The 19,981-nt window shown below is 33.9% G+C and overlaps 2 protein-coding genes across 8 annotated transcripts in view; one reads left to right on the top strand and one right to left on the bottom strand.

The window, feature by feature from the left end:
* SLCO1A2 (solute carrier organic anion transporter family member 1A2) overlaps positions 1 to 19,981 on the top strand; it is a 158,250-nt gene that overhangs the window by 11,816 nt on the left and 126,453 nt on the right. The gene's annotated exons all lie outside the window — the stretch shown is intronic.
* Positions 769 to 7,104, bottom strand: IAPP (islet amyloid polypeptide). Its single transcript, XM_087855679.1, has 3 exons — positions 6,989 to 7,104; positions 6,562 to 6,656; positions 769 to 2,290 (listed from the first exon to the last, which is right to left on the bottom strand). Exons 2-3 carry the CDS (start codon positions 6,639 to 6,641, stop codon positions 2,101 to 2,103), a joined length of 270 nt encoding a protein of 89 aa, XP_087711805.1. The 5' UTR covers positions 6,642 to 6,656; positions 6,989 to 7,104; the 3' UTR covers positions 769 to 2,100.

The following is a 19,981-nucleotide window of genomic DNA, read 5'->3' as shown; positions in this document are numbered from 1 at the left end:
AATGATATTCAGGCTTCAGAGAAGTGAGGGCTTCATTGCATAGTGTTCTCTCAAAATGCTCAAGAGAATTTCCAGAACTTTTAAATGTAGTATTACTAAATAAATTCTATGTCTGACTCTGTATTGCAACATGGAAGATAGAGGAATCATTTGTATTTTTAGTTGTTTAGTGAAATATAATTTGTGGCATGCATATTAGTATTTGGAGGCTTAACTCACTTCTAGAGTATTCGAGAGTACCTATGATTTCAGGTATCATAGACACAATGAGAAAGGTTGGGACAAATGTAGTCACCAAAACTTACTGTTGATATTTCCAATTATATCAACTGAGTTTTACTCATTATTTTCACAAGGTAATTATGAAAAATCAGGGAAAGTATTTGGTAAGCCTCATGAGATAAGGCATTCCCAACTTTTATATATTTAGATTCCTACTGGCCTACCAAGAAAATAATACTGAATTTGTTCAAATATTTCTCTTTGTTAATAAATTTAATGATTAAGTTTTAGAACAACTACTGTTAATATCTCTCACATCAATATAATGACCTCTTTTCTTCTCCAAAATCTCCCAGTTGGAATAAGTTACATAGCCACCCCAACTACATTTCACTCCTTAGCACCAGAGGTTGTTAGGCTACTGTAACTACACACAATTTTTGTCTTATTTCTGATAATTGTGTGCTACAATATACACCATCCTTGAATGTCATATGCACTCATTAATTTTTTTTAACTCTTGAAAAATAGATTGGGAAGTTGATATAGAAGTGATATGCAATAGAATTTTATTTAAAGTAGACTATTACAGGAAAAATTTAAATAAGTAAGTTTAAGAAATTGTAACTTAATCACATTCAATTTAAAATGTTGCTCAAATCCACTTTGAAAGAAGGGCTGATAGCTGAATATCACAAATAGGAATTTATACATTCATTTATTTATTTCAGCATGCAACTTATGATATAAAATAATTATAAATATCATATCCTGTTTCTATACACTCATACATACACACAACTATAATATGGTAATCTAAGGCACACTTCATAAGGGGAAATTTTAATGTATAAGTCAAGTCAATCAGTCAGATTCCCACTAACATTGAGATCCTTTTTTTTTCTATTTTTTTAAATACAAGTTTAATGCCTCTAGAAATGGCACAAAAAACACAATAGCACTTCATCTGAGTCATTGCTACTTCCAAAGGTAACTAACTCATGGTCAGGGGAAAGCAGATACTCCTGTATGAATCAGACAGAGGGAAATTTTATATTTCATATCCAATTCAACAGCTTCCTCCAAGAAAAGTATATCATATACATGTAACATCTGCCAGAAATATCCAATTAGTTTAACAAACAAAATAAGTTACCATACAGTATATATTTTCCACAAGTCTGTGGTCTTTTAATTGAATGATTAATAGGAACACAAGTTGCTTTTGCAATACCCTGCATCAAAATATGACTGAAATTTGCTGAAAGCCATTTGAACAGAATGAAGGGCATGTATGTTTAATAAAAGCTCATCAGTGATAACACACAATGAAACCCTCATACACAATTGCTTTTATACTTTTTAAATAACCTCTAGTACTAGCAAGTACAACAAAGAATATAATTTCAAAAAATATTTTGACTGAGTCAGGAGCAAAAATTAATTAATTTTTTAAATAGCATTTTATCTCATTTCATAAATCTAATGCAAAAAGGATTTGCTTAACAAGGTCCTTATAATTGCTGTTTTTTAATGTTCTTAACTTTACTCTCAGCTATTTACAATTTACCAAGTTTCCAAACACCATTTCCTCTTTTGTTTTCAAACTCATGTCATAAAGATATAAGCAAAATCATGATTTTTAAATGTTTTCAAAATAAAAATCGATGGCAAGAACATTTTTAAAGACATTGACTTTTTTTATTATGGGATCTTAATTAGGATTAAATTTAAAACAATTATTATCATGACAATTTATATGTACTGGCAATAAACATGAAACATAAAAATTCATCTTCATGCTAATGTTAAATTACACAGAAAGTCACTAGGATATTTATACATGAAACAGTAAGAACTGTAGAGATACATTGACCTCTAATGGGGTAAGTAATTCAATGGTCCCCTGTTTAAAATCTCAGCTGTGTTCCTCTTGCCATATGTATTGGATCCCACATTGGTAGGTGAGAGAATGGCACCAAGATTGTTGCCGGAACGAACTAAGAAATTTGCCAGGCGTTGAGTCGCACATGTGGCAGTGTTGCATTTCCGCTTTTCCATCTGGTGACTGGTGACATAAAACAAATGTGGAAAGTCAGAGCCTTAGACTCAGGATTGGATACACCTATAGGACAACAAATATCTCATATTGATGAAAACTAAAGGAAACATTTTCATGTAAGTAACTCAACGTTTTGGTTTGGAAACGTCTGGATGACCGAGATTTTTTGACACCTTGAAGATGCCACAGAAGCAATTTTTGACCTAGGATGTCATGTAACAAAACATCCATTATAGTCAATGTTGAATTTTTCAGTATGATCCTTTGAAACTTTGGCATATATTCCAGATAGTAATAATAATAAAAAAACATGTCTTTGTCTTACATTCTTCTAAATCTTTTTTTTATTCTTCTAAATCTTGATGAATCTAGTTCCCAATATATCAAAAGGATTTAGAATATAAAATTTATAGGTAATCTGGAATATGTGGAATTAAATGTATATGTATTTATTTTCCACATCTTTCCAATGAAAATTAAGCAGTGTAAAATATTTTTGTTAAGTTACCTGAAATCGCTAAATCAGGGGTGTTAAGAGAGAAATGTCAGGTACCATTAAGGTTCAAGGGGAGTCAAATTTATCACTGGTTCATGCACTCTCACTGTTGTAGAGTGGGAGTTCTGTTACTCTAAGGATAAATATATGAGCATTACTATCTTTCTGCCACCTACTTGGTTCCTTTTAACAATTTTAATGATAGGACTATGGTGAATATTAAAAACAAAAGACTTTTATGTTAATAGTATTAATATCCACTGCATTCTTTCAGCAACCTGGAACAATTGCATAATAATATTCCAGGTAAGTCAGAAACTATAACTGTGGTTAAGTAATTCATTTGAACGTTAAATGTTGTGTCTATATACAGAATTTATTTATGTCAACTGTATATTTTTGTACCACCCTTTGTTCCAGTATGCTCTCAAAATGGTATTGGAAATGGATACAGAGTGATAACATGCTTCCCTTTTTTTGCACATGATTAGGAAAGCCAGGGAAATGTTTTAGTTTTCAGTTCTATGGAAATCGAAATATTAGTAAAACTTAGGATAAGTGTAAATTGGGAAAGAGATATAGATATGAAGCTATGTTCAGAAACAAGTGGTTATACATAATTTGGGGCAAAATGTGATAGATTTGATCTCAATGTGTTTACTTTGAAGAATACTTCGTTATCTGTATCTCTCTGTAGAGATAGCCTAAGAGTAAGTGTTTTTAAATCTCTCGTGAATCTTTAGGGTTTTATGCTCATATTTTCTTCCAAATACAGAAAATTCTTACGGCATCAGATACTGGTCCTGTTGAGTATAGTGTATGCTAACAAACCTATTCTTCAGGCAAAGGAAACCCAAGTTGGGACCTAATTACCTGGTCTAATATGTCAGTATTAGTCACGTTTTTTTTTCAATTATTTCTTTTTGCATGTGTAGTAAGCATGGCCAACGTACATTTCCAAAGAATTATTTAATGCTTTTTAAGAATTAAACCAATAATTCATAAATCATTTAATTCTAAAAGAGAATAAACTTTTTTTGAAAAAAGCAGAAATTAGAATTTGACTGAAACACTTCAAAATAATAAATTTAAAGCAATAAAGGAAATAATGGGTCAAACTGGGAAAGTTCAAAGTGATATCTGTCCCAAGATATGTTTGGCAAATGCCTGGAGCAGAGTGGAAACTAATCTATCTGCTAAATGTCTGCGTGGTACTTTGATAATTGGTCTCAAGGTCTGTAACAGGACTTAAAATTATTCCAACTAAAATGACATCTTATTTGAGTAGCTAGAAGAGCCATCATTCCACTTTAAAGAAATATTAAGAGCTTCTATGTTGATTTCTTTCATTATTATGAAACTGCTTTCCCAAACAAGACTTTTCATATAAATATAGCATCAGTATGTACAAGATTCTTTCCCAAACTATCATTAAGATAGAAAAAGATGGCTGAAATGGTTAGTAAAAGGCTTCACACCCCTACCTGCAGGCATTTTTTCCCTCTTTAACTACTTGGGCAGACAAGGCCTACTCTAGTAACAGACGCTAGTTCAAACCTATTGACCACTTACACATATGCACAAATTCCTAACTTTAAGAGTTTAAACAGTGATGACTACAGACTGAAGAATCACTCTTATATTGTCTCTCTTTAAAAACATCTCAGGTCAAGGGTTTTTAAAGATTTATTTATTTTATTTTAGACAGGGAGAGAGAGAGCATGGGTGGGAGGGGCAGAGGGAGAGGAAGAGAGAATCTCAAGCAGAATATGCGCTGAGGACCAAGCCTCTTGAGGGGCTTGATCTCATGACCTTGAGATCACAACCTGAGCGAAAACCAAGAGCTGGATGTTTAACCCGCTTTGCCAACCCAGGCGCCGTTCAAGGATTTTTTAAAACAGTGTTAAACTGTATCCCTGCTCCAGTTCTCAATATGCATTTGTGGAAGTAATTATACAGCTGGTTAACCTCTGCTTATCTGCTAGGCAGATATTTACTGAGTGTTTAAAAGTTGGTGGGCAAGTGTGTGATCCTTTTGCCTCAGTCAAGAGTATACAATATTTTTTGATATGGCTTATAAAGGCAGTTTAATCTTAATCTCATCTCATACAGGTATGGAAGTTAAAAAAGATCTCAAATGAGATGATTCAATTTTATAAGAAAAATGACATGGATAAATCTATATCAGCTTTGTCTTTTAAAAGTGTATGATTTAAGTCATGTTCTACATAGGCTTTCTCAGCTTTTTATGAGATTTATAGAATATTACATGGTTGAACAGCTCAGGATGACAAATTCTCCCCCCTTAAAAAAAATGACCAGATATACTGATTTCTGGAAATTCATTAAAGAGTAATTTAGAGAATGCCTTGGAAGCATTTCTAATAAAAATTCAAATTAAGAGATTGTGAGACTAACATGAAAATAACTTGAAAATAAATAATGTTATATACTATTTTATTTATGAGTGAAGTTCACCTCATAATAAACTCATATCTGTAAAGACATACTGGATAAATGTGTTTATCAAATGTCTATATCTAATGAAAGAAAAAATCAAAATATAGAAAGAAATGCTAGGTATTACTGCTAATTTTCCTGTTTTTCTATTGTTCTGCTGGTTTACCAGAAACTTCATGTCAGTTTCACTTATTTTTACCCACAAAAATCCAATTGAAAATTAGAGTCAATTCTGAGAAGAACATCCTGTAAATTCGATAAGCCTGAAAGGACAAAGGAAATCTGATGATCCCTGCTATTTATTACATGTGGGTGCTGTCAAACTTTTTATATATCACCACAGACTGCCACCTCAACAAAAAACACCTCAAAGGAAAATAGACAAGATGCTAATAATTCTATGAGAAAAGTTTTAATATGACATGAAACAAAATATTTTCAAAAGTAACCTTAATACTCCTTGGTCTTAAAGAGTGTGTAAGTTCAGTCCTACAAGACTATAAGAGGTCAAACTGATTTAGGCACAAACAAATCCTCAACTATATTGTTTATGACATATGCATGAATTTGGACTTGAAAATCTTTTAAATAAATGGAGAATTACAGTTCTTTCCCCACAGTCCTTTCCTCTTGAAAGTTGTAATTACTGCTAACATTTTCACCTGATGGAGTTTTTAGACTTCCTTAAAAATACCACTTAAATGACATGACACCTTTCAAAATAAGCCTTCTTAGGAAACCCTGATGCACATGCTACCTATTGAAAACATTTTTAAGAAGTATACATTTACATTTAGAGCAGCTCAGAAGTAAACTCATGAAGAACATATTTTTTAATAATTCTATTTCATTAATAGAACAGTTAGCAATATAGAAAGAACCCCCTAAGAGCAAATGGCTTTTAAACTAGTTCTTAAAAATTTTAATTTGCTCCCTGATTATTTCTACATATTTCAATTTCCAGGCAGAGATATAATAGTTTTGGATATTAACAGAGCCCTCTGAGGGAAAAAAAATGTAAATATACAATAAAATCCCACCTGATATAGAATATATGTTTTAATTTTCTCTAGTTTATTTGAGAATCAGGTTAATATAGTGGAAATTACTACCCTTTGGTTTTCCTGCTTTGTGTTCTGATTTTGCCCCTCTAGGTTCCAAGAGCATATTTCTTGACAAAACTGGAACTATCCGTTTCTGTCTGTCAGAAGTTCTGTCAGAAAGATGCATCTATTGGCATAAGGGCTGTTAATTATATAGCAGTTTTTAATTCTAATTTTCCCAAATTTTACAAAAGAAACAGGATTTTTAAGATACTAACCTTTTAATGGGAGTAGCTTTCAGATGGTTTAATGCAACCGAGAGTACAATGAGAACTATCGGCAGCTTCAGGAGGCACATTGCTTCTCAAATTTTCTAAAAAGAATAATTCAGCATTGAAATCAAGAAATTTTTTATAGCTTTGTTTGATGGACTTTGAGACTAGAACGTACTGTAAAAAAATCTCTTTTTAAACACAATCTCCAAAGATAGTAATTTTATTGATATAGTCCCTTGATACTGCTCAAACAATTTTCAAATATTTTCAAAATTTTCACTTTCCCAATTTCCTTCTCTAAACAATCTGGAAAGTTGATATTATAGCACTTTATCCCTTTAGCCTTTCTTTGAAATAAGCCATATATTTAATCCTAAATCTGCTCTTCCCTAAACAAATAATATTTTCCCATAAACAGAAAACTCTTTACCTTTTAATGTTTCAGTGTCAGCAATATCAGAGAATGCCTCTAATGGTAAGAAAGCTTCATGGACAATCCCAAGCTTGCATCCAATGGAGTATTTTTCCCCCTTTTGCTAATGAGTAATCCAGCTCTTATATACCCTTCACACCTTTCCCACCTCTGACATCAGGCAGCTCAGAGAGACTGTCATTAATTTCCATCCATATAGATAGAAAGTGCCTCATAGACAGCAGAAGCAGATGGGTCATTATTACATTAACACATCAATAAATACTAACATAGCAGATACAGAGTGTCTTTGTGCAGTTAATGGTGTGTCACACACAGCAGAAGTTTGAATTTTCCATTTTTGTAAAATACAAGTGTGGATTTTCAAAGATTAAGCAGTATGCTCTAGTAAGGGATTGATAAAAGGAAGTGATTAAGGATAACAAATGTGTTTATATGCAAAGAGTGAAGCCAAGGACATTGAAGAATCTAATGAGGAAGCTAAAGCTAAATGACCTCAATGGCTTAATTCCATGAACATTCAGTAGTAGATTAAACTATGAGGGTAAGGTAGATAAAAAAGGACACTAAAAAAAGAGAGAGAGATAGAAATCAAATGCTATTTATAATGAAGTGGGGGATGGAAGATTAAAGGCAGTAAAATAATAATTTTCAACCCCAAATTCATTTGTCAACATTTAAATAGATACATATATGTGTGAATAAGAAATCTTTGCTTTTTCTATTATTGTATAGAAACATTGCAATTATTTCGAAAGAATAAATTTAATTTGTTACTCTTTTTTTCTCCATATTGTTATTTTTTCTTGTATTTCTAAGTTATATTTAAGTTAATATTCTGTGTTATGACAATTTAATGTAATAAATATCCTTGAGAAACTAAAAATGGAATGACCATATGATCCAGCAATCTCACTTCTGGGTATATAACCAAAGAAAACAAAATCATTATCTTGAAGAGATATCTGTACTCACATGTTCATCGCAGCATATTCACAATAACCAGTGTAGGGAAACAACCTAAGTACCTGTTGAAAGATGAATAAAGAAAATATTATTTTTTAGAGAGATAGAATATGATACAAAAATGCCTATGTTCAATGCCTGAACTATACACAACATATGCATATTTGCTTATAAAAATAGAAAACATGAAAATAGTAATAGTGTATAGCTGATTTTTATGTAAACATTTTTTGTTGTTGTTGCTACATAGTTTTAAAACTATCTTGGGGACTTCCGGGAAAGACGCTGGAGTAAGAGAATCCTAAACTCACCTCATTCCATGGATACAACTACATAACACCCACATCAGTGTAAATAACCCAGAAAAGGACCTGAAGACTGGCAGAATAGACTCTCCACCACTGAACATAAAGAAGAGGCCACATCAAAAATGGTAGGAAGGGCGGAGACTCGGTCAGGAACTAAGCTGACCCATGGGACTGTCCCCAGAAGGGAGGACTCTGCAAGCACCCAGAAGGGAGAGGAACAGACCCCCACACAAGGCACCATAGGCAAGGAGACCCACTCAGGGAAGACAAATCCCCATAATACTTGGCTTTGAACACCAGAGGAGCTTAACAACATCAGTTTTTACAGTCAGCAGGGCTTATCTCCTGGAACTTTCAAAATCAGCTGGTTGGCTCTGGGAGAGCTAGAGTGTGATAGGAAACTGAGTCCCTGCCTTTAAAGAGACAGCATAACAGTCCCACTGAGATATAGCATAGAAGCAGTAGTTTGACAAATGCCTGCAGTATATGCGAAGGAAAGATTAAAAAGATTTTTAAAGCAGCAAGAGAAAAGAAAACAGTTACATGCAAGAAAAACCCCATAAGGCTCTCAGTTAATTTTTCAGCAGAAACATTGCTGTTCAGAAGGGATTGGCATGATATATTCAAAATGCTGAAAGGAAAAAACCTGGAGCCAAGAATACTCTACCCAGCAAGGCCATCATTTAGAATGGAAGGAGAGCTAAAGAATTCCCCAAACAAAAGTTAAAGGAATTTATCACCACTAAACCAGACTTACAAGAAACGCTAAAGGGGATTCTTTGAGTGGAAAGGAAAGACCATAAGTAGGAGTAAGAAAAGTCAGAAGCACAAAAAGCATCAATAACTATAAAAATCAGTCAATGTCGTCACAAAAGAAAAAGATGTAAGGTATGATACTATGTACCTAAAATATGGGGTGGGGGAAAGAAAAGTAAAACTTTAGTGCTTTTAGAATGTGTTCGAACTTAAGTGACCATCAATGTAATATAGACTGTTATATGCATAAGATGTTATATATAAATCAAATGGCAATGACAAATTTAAAAAATGGTAATAAATATCCAAAAAAACAAATAAAAGGAACCCAATTATATTACTAAAGAAAGCCAGCAAAACATGAGAGACAAGAGCAAGAGAAAAAAGGAACAGAGAACTACAAAAACAGTCATAAAAAAGTCATAAAATAGCAATAGGTCCATAGCTATCAATAATTACCTTGAATATAAATGGAGTGAACCCTCCAATCTAAAGGGTGACAGAATGGATAAAAAAAGCAAGACCCATCTTTATGCTGCCTACAAGAGACTAATTTCAGACCTAAAGACACATGCAGGTTGAAAGTGAAGGGATAGTAAAACATTTATCACGCAAATGGAAGTGAAAAAGGAAGCCAGGGAAACAATACTTATATTAGACAAAATAGACTTCAAAACAAATACTGTAACAAGAGACAAAGGACACTAAATAATCATAAAGTGTACAGTCCAAAAAGAAGTTATAATAATTGTAAATATTTATGCACCCAACATGGGAACACCAAAATGCATAAAGCAGCTATTAACAAACATAAAGGAAGCAATTGATGGTGATACAATGAGAGTAGGGGACTTTAACACCCCACTTACATCAATGAATAGATCATCCAAACAAAAAATAAAAACAAGTAAACAGGGGCTTTAAATGACATATTGGACCAGATGTATATAACAGTTATATTTGGAACATTCCATACTAGAACAGTCGAATACCATTCTTTTCAAGTGAACTTGGAACATTCTCTAGAATAGATCACATGTTAGGCCACAAAACAAATCTCAACAAATTCAAAAAGATTGAACTCATATCATGCATTTTTCTGACCACAAGACTGTAAAACTAGAAATCAAGCACAAGAAAAAACTCTGGAAAGAACACAAATACATGGAAGTTAAATAACATGCTAATCAACAATGAATGGGTCAATCGAGAAATTGAAGAGGAAATCAGAAAATAAATGGAGTCATATGAAAATGAAAATACAACAGACCAAAATCTTTTGGTGCAGCCAAAGTTATTCTAACAGGGAAGTTTATAGCAATATAGGCCTATCTCAAGAAGCAAGAAAAATATCAAATAAATACCCTAAACTTGAACCTAAAAGAATGAGAAAACGAAGAACAAACAAAATGTTGAAGCAGCAGAAGCAAGGAAATAATAAAGATTAGAGCAGAAATAAATGATATAGAAACTAAAAAACAATAGAACAGATCAATGAAGCCAGGAGCTGATTCTTTAAAAAGATCAACAAAATTGATAAAACTCTAGCCAAATTCATAAAAAGAGAGAGAGAGAATGAGAGAGAGGACTCAAATAAATAAAATCACAAATAAAAGAGGAGAAATCACAACCAACACCACAGAAATACAAACAATTGTAAGAGAATATTATGAAAAATTATATGCCAACAAATTGGACAACCTAGAAGAAATAGATAAATCCCTAGAAACATATAAGTTACCAAAACTGAAATAGGAAAAAAATAGAAAACTTGAGTAGACCAATAACCAGCAATGAAATTGAATCAGTAATCAAAAAACTCCCAATAAACAAAAGTCCAGGACCAGAGAGCTTCACTGGTGAATTCTACCAAGAGTTGATGCCTATTCTCAAACTATTCCAAAAAATAGAAGAGAAAGGAAAACTTTCAAATTTATTCTATGAGACCACATTACCCTGACCAAAACTACATAAAAACACCACTTAAAAAAAAAAGAGAGAGAGAACTATAGGCCGAGATCTGTGATGAACCTAGATGCAAAAGTCCTCACCAAAATACCAGCAAACTGAATCCAACAATACATTAAAAAAATAATTTACCATGTTCAAGTGGGATTTATTGCTGGGATACAAGGGTGGTTCGATATTCACAAATCAATCAACATGATGTATCACATAAGCAACAGAAATGATAAGAACCATATGACCATTTCAGTAGATGCAGAAAAAGCATTTGACAAAGTACAACATCCATTTATGATACAAACCCTCAACAAAGTAGGTTTAGAAGGAACACACCTTAAGATAATAAAGGCCATATATGAAAACCCCACAGCTAAAATCACACTCAATGGTGAAAACCTGAGAACTTTTCCCCTAAAATCAGGAACAAGACAAGAATGTCTTCTCTCACCACTTTTATTCAGCATAATACTGAAATCCTAGCCACAAGAATCAGACAACAAAAAGAAATAAAAGGCATCAACTTGGTAAAGAAGTAAAACTCTTGGTATTTGCAAATGACATGATACTACATATAGAAATAAAGAATCCACAAAAAAACCACTAGAACTGATAAGTGATTTTAGTAAATTCACAGGATACAAATTGTTATACAGTAATCTATTGCATTTCTATACACTAATAATGAAGCAGCAGAAAGAGAAAGTAAGAAAACAATCTCATTTCCAACTGCACCACAAAGAATAAAATACCTAGAAATAAACTAAACAAAAAAGATGAAAGACCTGTACTCTGAAAACTATAGAACATTGTAAAACATTGATGAAAGGAATTGAAGATGATACAAAGAAATGGAAAGATAAGGGTGCCTGGGTGGCTCAGTCAGTTAAGCATCTGTCTTTGGCTCAGGTTGTGATCGCAGGGTCCTGGAGATCAAACTCCGCATCGGGCTCCTTGCTCAGTGGGGATGCTTCTCCCTCTCCCTCTGCCTGCCATTCCCCCTACTTGTGCTCTCTGTCAAATAAATAAATAAAAATCTTAAAAAAAAAAAAAGAAAAGAAAAAAGAAATGGAAAGATATCCCATGCTCATGGATCTGGAGAACTAATATTGTTAAAATGTTGATACCACATAAAGCAATCTATAAATTTAATGCAATCCCTATCAAAATATCAAAAGCATTTTTCACAGAACTAGAACAAATAATCCTAAGATTTGCACGGAACCACAGATGGCCCTTAATAGCTGAAGAAATCTTGAAAAAGAAGAACAAAATTGGAGGTATCACAATCCCAGATGTCAAGATATACTGCAAAGCTACAGTAATCAAAACACTATGATCCTGGCACAAAAAGAGACATGTAGATCAATAGAACAGAATAGAAAGCCCAAAAATAAACCCACAATTATATGATCAATTAATTTTGACAAAGGAGGCAAAAGTATACAATAGGGAAAAAGTCTCTTCAACAAATAGTGCTAGGAAAACTGGACAGCAACATGCAAAAAAAATGAAACTGGACCACTTTCTTACACCATACACAAAAATAAACTCAAAATGGATTAAAGATCTAAATATGAGACCTGAGACCAAACAAATCCTAGAAGAGAACACTGGCAGTAATTTCTCTGACATCAGCCATAGCAACATTTTTCTAGATATTGTCTCCTGAGGCAAGGGAAACAAAGAAAAAAATACACTATTGGGACTACATCCAAATAAAAAGCTTCTGTACAGCAAAGGAAATGAGCAAAACTAAAAGATGACCTACTGAATGGGAAAAGGTATTTGTAAATTATATATCTGATAAGGGGTTAGTTTCCAAGATATATAAAGAACGTAAACACATCAATACCAAAAAAAATCACCAAATAATCCAATTAAAAAATGGGCAGAAGGCATGAACACACATATCTCCAAAGAAGATATACAGATGGTCAACATACACACGAAAAGCTGCTCAACATCATTCATCATCAGAGAAAGGCAAATCAAAGCTACAATGCGATATCACCTCATACCTGTCAGAATAGCTAAAATAAAAAGCACAAGAAACAACAAGCATTGGAGAGGATGTGTAGAAAAAAGAATCCTCATGTACCGTTGGTGGGAATGCAAACTGGTGCAGCTACTCTGGAAAACAGTATGGAAGTTCCTCAAAAAGTTAAAAATAAAACTATTCTATGACCCAGCAATTGCACTACTAGATATTTACCCAAAGAATACAAAAACACTAGTTCAAAAGATACATGCACTGCTCTGTTTATTGTAGCATTATTTATACAGCCAAAATGTGAAAGCAACTCATGTCCATCAATAGATGAATGGATAAAGAAGAAGTGGTAGAGATAGATATATATACACACAATGGAATATAACTCAGCTAAAAAAATGAAATCTTACCATTTACAACAACATGGATGGATCTAGAGGGTATAATGCTAAGTGAAATAAGACAAATACCATATGGTTTCGCTCATATGTAGAACTTAAGAAATAAAACAGATAAACAAAGAAAAAAAGCAACAAACAGACAGACTTAAGTGTATAGAACAAGCTGGTAGTTACCAGAGGGGAGATGGGTGGGGGCATGGGTGAAATAGGTGATGGAGATTAAGAACACAGTTATCGTGATGAGCACTGAGTAATGTGTAGAACTGTTGAATCACTATGTTGTATACCTGAAATTAATATAACACTACATGTTAACTATACCAGAATTCAGAAGATAAATTAATTTTAAAAACGATCTTGTTAATAAATTGCCACATGTAGTGTGAAAATGGTATCACTGTTCTAAACATTTTCAATGGAAAAAATGTGTTTTTAAATCTGTGCCACTTGCTATCAAATAATATTTTTTCTATTCCACTCCATTTTGATGGCTTCAATAAGATTATTTGCTATGCAAAAAGCTACAAATTAACACAAACTTTCACCTCTTTGTATCACAGAAGCATTTTGCTGGAAAGCAATCCAGAATTGCCATTGCTTTCACTCCACGTCTACTCATTCTTTCCTGTCACCCTTTAAAATGCAGCACAGAAAATTTTAAGTCCCTAAAGTGAAAAATGTCTTATCCAACACTCTTCACATCTCCTCTTACCAGATTCTAAACATGTGAGTAATAATTTCATGTGTACACTCTTGTGGAGAGCTCAGCACTTAATGGTTTGCATCTTTATATTTTAAAAGTTTCTCAAGAAGTGGTTTTAACAAACACGTATTCTACACCATTTTAGTATTTTGAAAACTAATGTATTTTCAATGACTTCTAAGATCCTGTTACTTCAGGCATACAGATTAGGAGCTTTTGAAAGGCCTAATGTTCCCCCAAAATCAAAACAAAATAAGCACACGAACAAATGAACAATCTTTGAGTTAGAAGAGACTGTAGGGAGAATCTAATTTACTCTCTTTTAATGCTTGACTTACTTACTCAAAAATATTTAGAGCATCTATGGGGTCTAACCACTGAAATATGGTCTAATTGGAGATTTGGCCAACTAAGCAGAAATAGAAAAGATGTTTTAAGTCTTTTGGATAAAGTATTCCCAACTGAGTGACTTAATAACGAGTATGTTAAGATCTCCTAGTTGTGGAGGCTGGAGGTCTGAGATCAAGACGTGAGCAGGATGCTTCCTTGGAAAGGCTACTCCACAACTCTCCCCTAGCTTCTGGTGGTTACCTGGCAAACTTTGTTGTCCGCTAGCTTGAAGTAGCATCACTCCTATCTCTGTCTTCATTTCCATGTGACATTCTGTGTGTATATCTCGGTGTCCCATTTTGCCCCTTTATTTAAATTAAGACACCAGACATATTGGATTAGGGACCCAAACTACTCCAGTTGACCCCATCTTAACCAATTGCATCTGCAACGACCCTATTTCCAAATATGGTTTCATTCTAGGGTACTGTTAGGACTTCAACATATGAATTTGGGGGGAATATGCTTCAACCTGTAATAGCTGTTTTGTAGAAATTCTGCAATTTTTGTTTGTTTTTATCCTTTTCTTTCACTCAACGGGTTTGTTTTTAAATCTTTTTCCCTTTCTTTTATTGTTTTGTGGTCAAGCAATGTTTTCTGTATTGATTCTTTAGACATCAAAAAATTTTTCTTTGTGACCTAATAAACGATCGATTTTAGTCAAGTTTCCATAAGCACTTTTTAAAAACCATATTTTTCACTTCAGTACAAAAGTTCAATACATGTGCATATCAACCACTTTATTGAAATGTTATTTAAATTTTCTAAATTCTTTTTTATGCTTTTCATCTTGTTACATCTTGGGCTGGGAGGAGAATTAAACCCAATTACTGTTTCTGCTGATTTATCTTTGAACCTACTGCATTTTCTGCGGTATGGAATCACCTCACTGTCAGTGGGTGCAGAGAAATGCATAGCACTTATAACTTCTCTGTGAATTGTGCCCGCTTGTACCTTTAATCTACCTTTCTATGCCTTTTCTAATGCTTTTTGCTCTGAATTCTATCTTGTGAGACATTATTATGACTCTTATTTTTTTTCCTTTTTTGCATATGCTGTGCATATCATTGCTCATCCTTTTTTTTTTTTTAAAGATTTTATTTATTTATTCGACAGAGATAGAGACAGCCAGCGAGAGAGGGAACACAAGCAGGGGAGTGAGAGAGGAAGAAGCAGGCTCATAGTGGAAGAGCCTGATGTGGGGCTCGATCTCGGATCGCCGGGATCACGCCCTGAGCCGAAGGCAGACGCTTAACCGCTGTGCCACCCAGGCGCCCCTCATCCTTTTGTTTTAATCTTCCTGAATAAACTTTGTACTTACTGTGTTTCTTACACAACATAAAGTGAAATGTCTTTTGTGAGTTATCTGAAAAACTCCTTCTTTTGGTAGGGAAGTTAAACTCACATGTTTCTTGATAAAATAGATATTTGGAGCTTACCTCTTTCATATTAGAATCGTTTGTATCTATACGCTTAGTATTATCAGCTTTGGTCCAAGTACTTCATCCTTGCACAACTCCCTATTTTTTTAACAGATGATGAAACTGAAGTAACATGCCTAAGGTCACAGAGCCAGTTAGTGGTTGAGCTGGAATTTGGTTAGTCTGGTTGCTGAATCTTTTATCTATTATATCATGCAGCCTGTTTATTTTGTGCCCTCTATGTTTGCTAATTCTGAGTATTCTGAGATCTCTTCTCCATGAATTATCTCTTTCATCTCTGATATGCTATTTCCCATTCAATGAGTTTTTAATATCAAGGATGACGTTGTTTTACTTTTAAATACTTCTTGGTCATTTTTAATAGTCTTTTCTTGATTTTAAAATAATCTATTTTTAGGTTTTTAATCATTTCATAAACGTTTACTTAATGTGTTTCTGATAATTTCAGCATATGAATTTCCTTAGAAATTGAATCTGTATTTTGCTTCTGATAACTCTTGGTCACAATGGCTTGATTTGTATTTATGAGATCATATGTTCTTAAATTCAATCTTTAGGAATCCTAGGGGCCCATACTGGGATATTCCCTTAGAAAGGATATGTACAGTTACATCTGCCATTATCAGAATTTGCCAATATTTGGGATCACTTTAGCTCCATGGAGGGTCCAGAATAATATAGGAGACTCACATTTGCTCTCCATTCCTGAGACGAACTAAAGGCTGGACTTTAGGCTTTTAGGATTTCTATCAGTATTTATTTCCAGAGCGATTTTCTTTCACTTTCTGCTTACTTGTGACTCTGCACAAATTTTAGTTCATTGCCTCCCCCCACCAATACTTTGAGATTTCCTTTTCTTCTTAAGAGCTTAACCAAGCCTTAAAAATATCGTAATTTACCCAAGTTCTAGTTGTCTTAGTGGGAAGAAGGTCTTTTGGCATAACTTCATACTATAAAAGCAGAATTGTGTATGCATATTTTAAAGAACTCTGAGCTATAGAGCCAAATTCCTCTGGATAAAGGTTGTCATAATCTACTCTCCTTTGGAAATACATTAGTGTATCCATTTATCCTTAAATTTTCAATACAGTATATTATTTAGAAAAAAGATACCCATGAATCATATGGTAAAGGAAAGTAACGTTTTTGTAATAATTTGAATTTCTTTGATTACTAGTGAAGCTTAAAACTTTACTATATTTTTGGGCATTTATGCAATTTGTTTTTTAATCACCTGGAAATATGGATTTGGGTATCAGGATAGGTCTAACCTAGAGATGTGGAAGGTTTTTGGGCATGAATTATATAATCCAAAATGAGCATGTACAACAAGAATAAATTAAGACAAAGTGTATCTTGGAAAACGTCAAAATTTAGGAGTCATACTGAGGAGGAGCAGCAGAGAAAGAAATGGGAGTGCACAAACATGACTTATTGGGAGATGAAAGGAATGTCAGAAGTGAAGTGACAGGAAAGTTCCAAGAAGGAAAGCTTGGGGTGAATGTCACATGATGCTGATACATTATATAGGATGAAGGCTAAAAGTAGAAATTGGAAGTTGGTAAGTAAAAGTTCGCTGATGGCTAAAGCTAGAGTACTTTCAGTGCATGGTAAGGAGACAAGCAGATATGAAGGGTAGTGTGACTAATGTTACTGATGTCAATCAGGGGATCTTAACATATTGGGAATCAGGATTCTTTTAAGACTATGATGGGGAAAATAGACTTTTGTGTGTGTGGAAAATAAACGTTTGAACACGCCATCTAAATTTTGAGCACAATATCCAAACATTCGTATTTCCTCTGACAATATTCCTTATATGCATTCTTCTATGGTAGCCTCTTTGAAGAGGTTTCATCATAAAGAGAAGGAGAAAGAAAGACTAATAGCTTCAGGAGAGGTTAGGGTTAGGTTAAGATAACATGTGAAAAATACCTGGCACTTGCTAAGTACACATTCAATAAATGTTTATTGATCTTTCAGGAGCCAGCAGGAAAGAGGAGTTTGGTGAGCTGGGAGAGAGAAAAGATAATTGTTAGGATAGTGTTCCCAAAGAGCTGGAAGACAATGTCTTACGGGGAGGAGAGAAGTAGACAGTAGAAATGTGTACTTATCCAGAATCAACTCTGTGTGAGGCATTGTGTTACAAAGTTTTGTACAATATCTTATTTGATCTTCAAGCAACTCTGTGAAGTAGGAAATACTAACTTCTACAGATGAGCATTTGAATGCTTTGAGAGATTACATAACTTTTCAAATTCATGTTAGAGACTGGCAAGAAGAATCTGACCTCCATATGCCACACACCAAAGCTGCCACACAGTTGGAACAATTATACATGAGTTAAGAAATTAATTCTTATAACTGAGATTGGAGTTTGAGGGAAGGTAAATTTGGGAAATTTGAATCTCCATTTTCACTGTCAAATGGCAGAAAATGACCAGCTGAGAATGATCTTTAGCCTGGCCTTCTCCTTCCTGTTGACTGGTCAGCAATGCTCCCTTAGTTATGTAAAGAGGTGTCCACACATCCTCACAGACCTGCAGTTGCTTGGCCAATGCCTTGTCCTTCACTAGGCCTGACAGCAATGGAAACTAGGGTTGAACCAAACCTCTGGGAAAGAGCCAAGTTGTCTACAGGACATTTTCAAGTATGAGTTAAATGAAAAGAAAAAGCAAAAAAGAATGTAATAGGCCCATCAGAGCAATCATACATTATCTCCTACCAACGCCCCTGAGCTTTGATTTTTGTTGCTGTTGTTGTTTCCCCTGAGCACAATCCAGAAAGTACAGAAAAAGGCTATACACCTTCCATGTTGTAGAAGTCTTGGGGTTAACATCTTTTTCCTCTTCACAATATTACTGACCATCATGGTTCAAAAGTTCATTAGCACTTTGAAATTTTGTTTATATTTTTTGTTTTGCTTTACATTTAGAAACGCTTTATAAATAATATTACTTTCTGTTGTTTATGTTTGAGTTTTATTGCAATTTGATCTAATGTTAAGCAACTTCCAATCTAAGTATGTATGTAATGAAATTAACTGGCTCCAAATAGTCATATCTTTTAGTTGTGAATACTAATTGCATATAATCTAATTACAGAGATGAGTTTTAAGTGATATTCTGTAAAGTCAAAAGAATTCTGATTAGGATTTGATTATTTAAACAGGTCCTATAATAATTTAAGAGAGATACCCTGTGATTATGCCATAGCACTGCTCAGAGTAATATATAATTTAGATTGAAATTGATCTATTTTACATCCACTGTTAAGGCATTTAATAACTTATGCCAAAAATTGCTTTAAAGATTAGTGGTTTCACTTTAAGTGTAAATTGTTTGGGTGACAAAATTGCCAAGCCCACTGAGATATTTTTGCTTATGTTCCCTCATACTCTGCCACCCCCACTCACATAGAAATGGTTAACTAACCAATGAACCAACCAAATACATAGAGCAACAGGAAAAGAGTATTTTTATTTCAATGTGTTTCCACATAGATGGATTGACGATATTTGTTGCACTGTTGACTATGGGTGGAAGGGGCAACACCTATGTATTCTGAATAAATATTTTGTTTTAGAGGCCCTCAGCAACAAAATTTTATCTATAAACAGCTGACAAGCACAAAGGAGTGTTTATATGTGGACAGCCTTGAAGGACTCAAGACGATGACTGGGGTTCTCAGACACACCTACACACAGCCATAGTAGCACCCTTAGTCAGAGGTTCAGTTTAGAGATTCCCTTACTCAATTGACCTTATTGAAATAGGTAAGGGTGGAGAAACAGGGTGATGATCCTGTTGCTGGGAAAATAGAGTAGGACCACTAGGAATTTTACTGACTGTATGGAATTGGAGCTACCAGACTACAGCCCCCTCAGGTTTTAATGGCTTAAATCTCTTAGAATCTTAACTAATTGCTACCATTTTCCCATTTTAGTCTTTCCTTTCTTTGCATTTCCAGAGATAAATTCAGTTTTGGGGAGGTAGGTCTGCACTAACGTGCTTTGGTGAAGTGCGTTTCTAACCGGTCAATCAGTGAAATGAAACAGAAGGCCTTCCTT

The sequence above is a fragment of the Ursus americanus genome, chromosome 25 (genome assembly GCF_024610735.1).
Source record: "Ursus americanus isolate L20-20 chromosome 25, mUrsAme1.1.p, whole genome shotgun sequence".
NCBI lineage: Eukaryota > Metazoa > Chordata > Mammalia > Carnivora > Ursidae > Ursus > Ursus americanus.
This window is presented reverse-complemented; position numbering and strand designations above follow the sequence as displayed.

Excerpts from the sequence above, each read along its gene's own strand:
- IAPP (XM_087855679.1), bottom strand. The coding sequence starts at position 6,641 with ATGTGCCTCCTGAAGCTGCCGATAGTTCTCATTGTACTCTCGGTTGCA. Across the intron at positions 2,291-6,561 it reads AAAGCTACTCCCATTAAAAG|TCACCAGATGGAAAAGCGGA; the intron begins GTTAGTATCTTA and ends TTATGTCACCAG.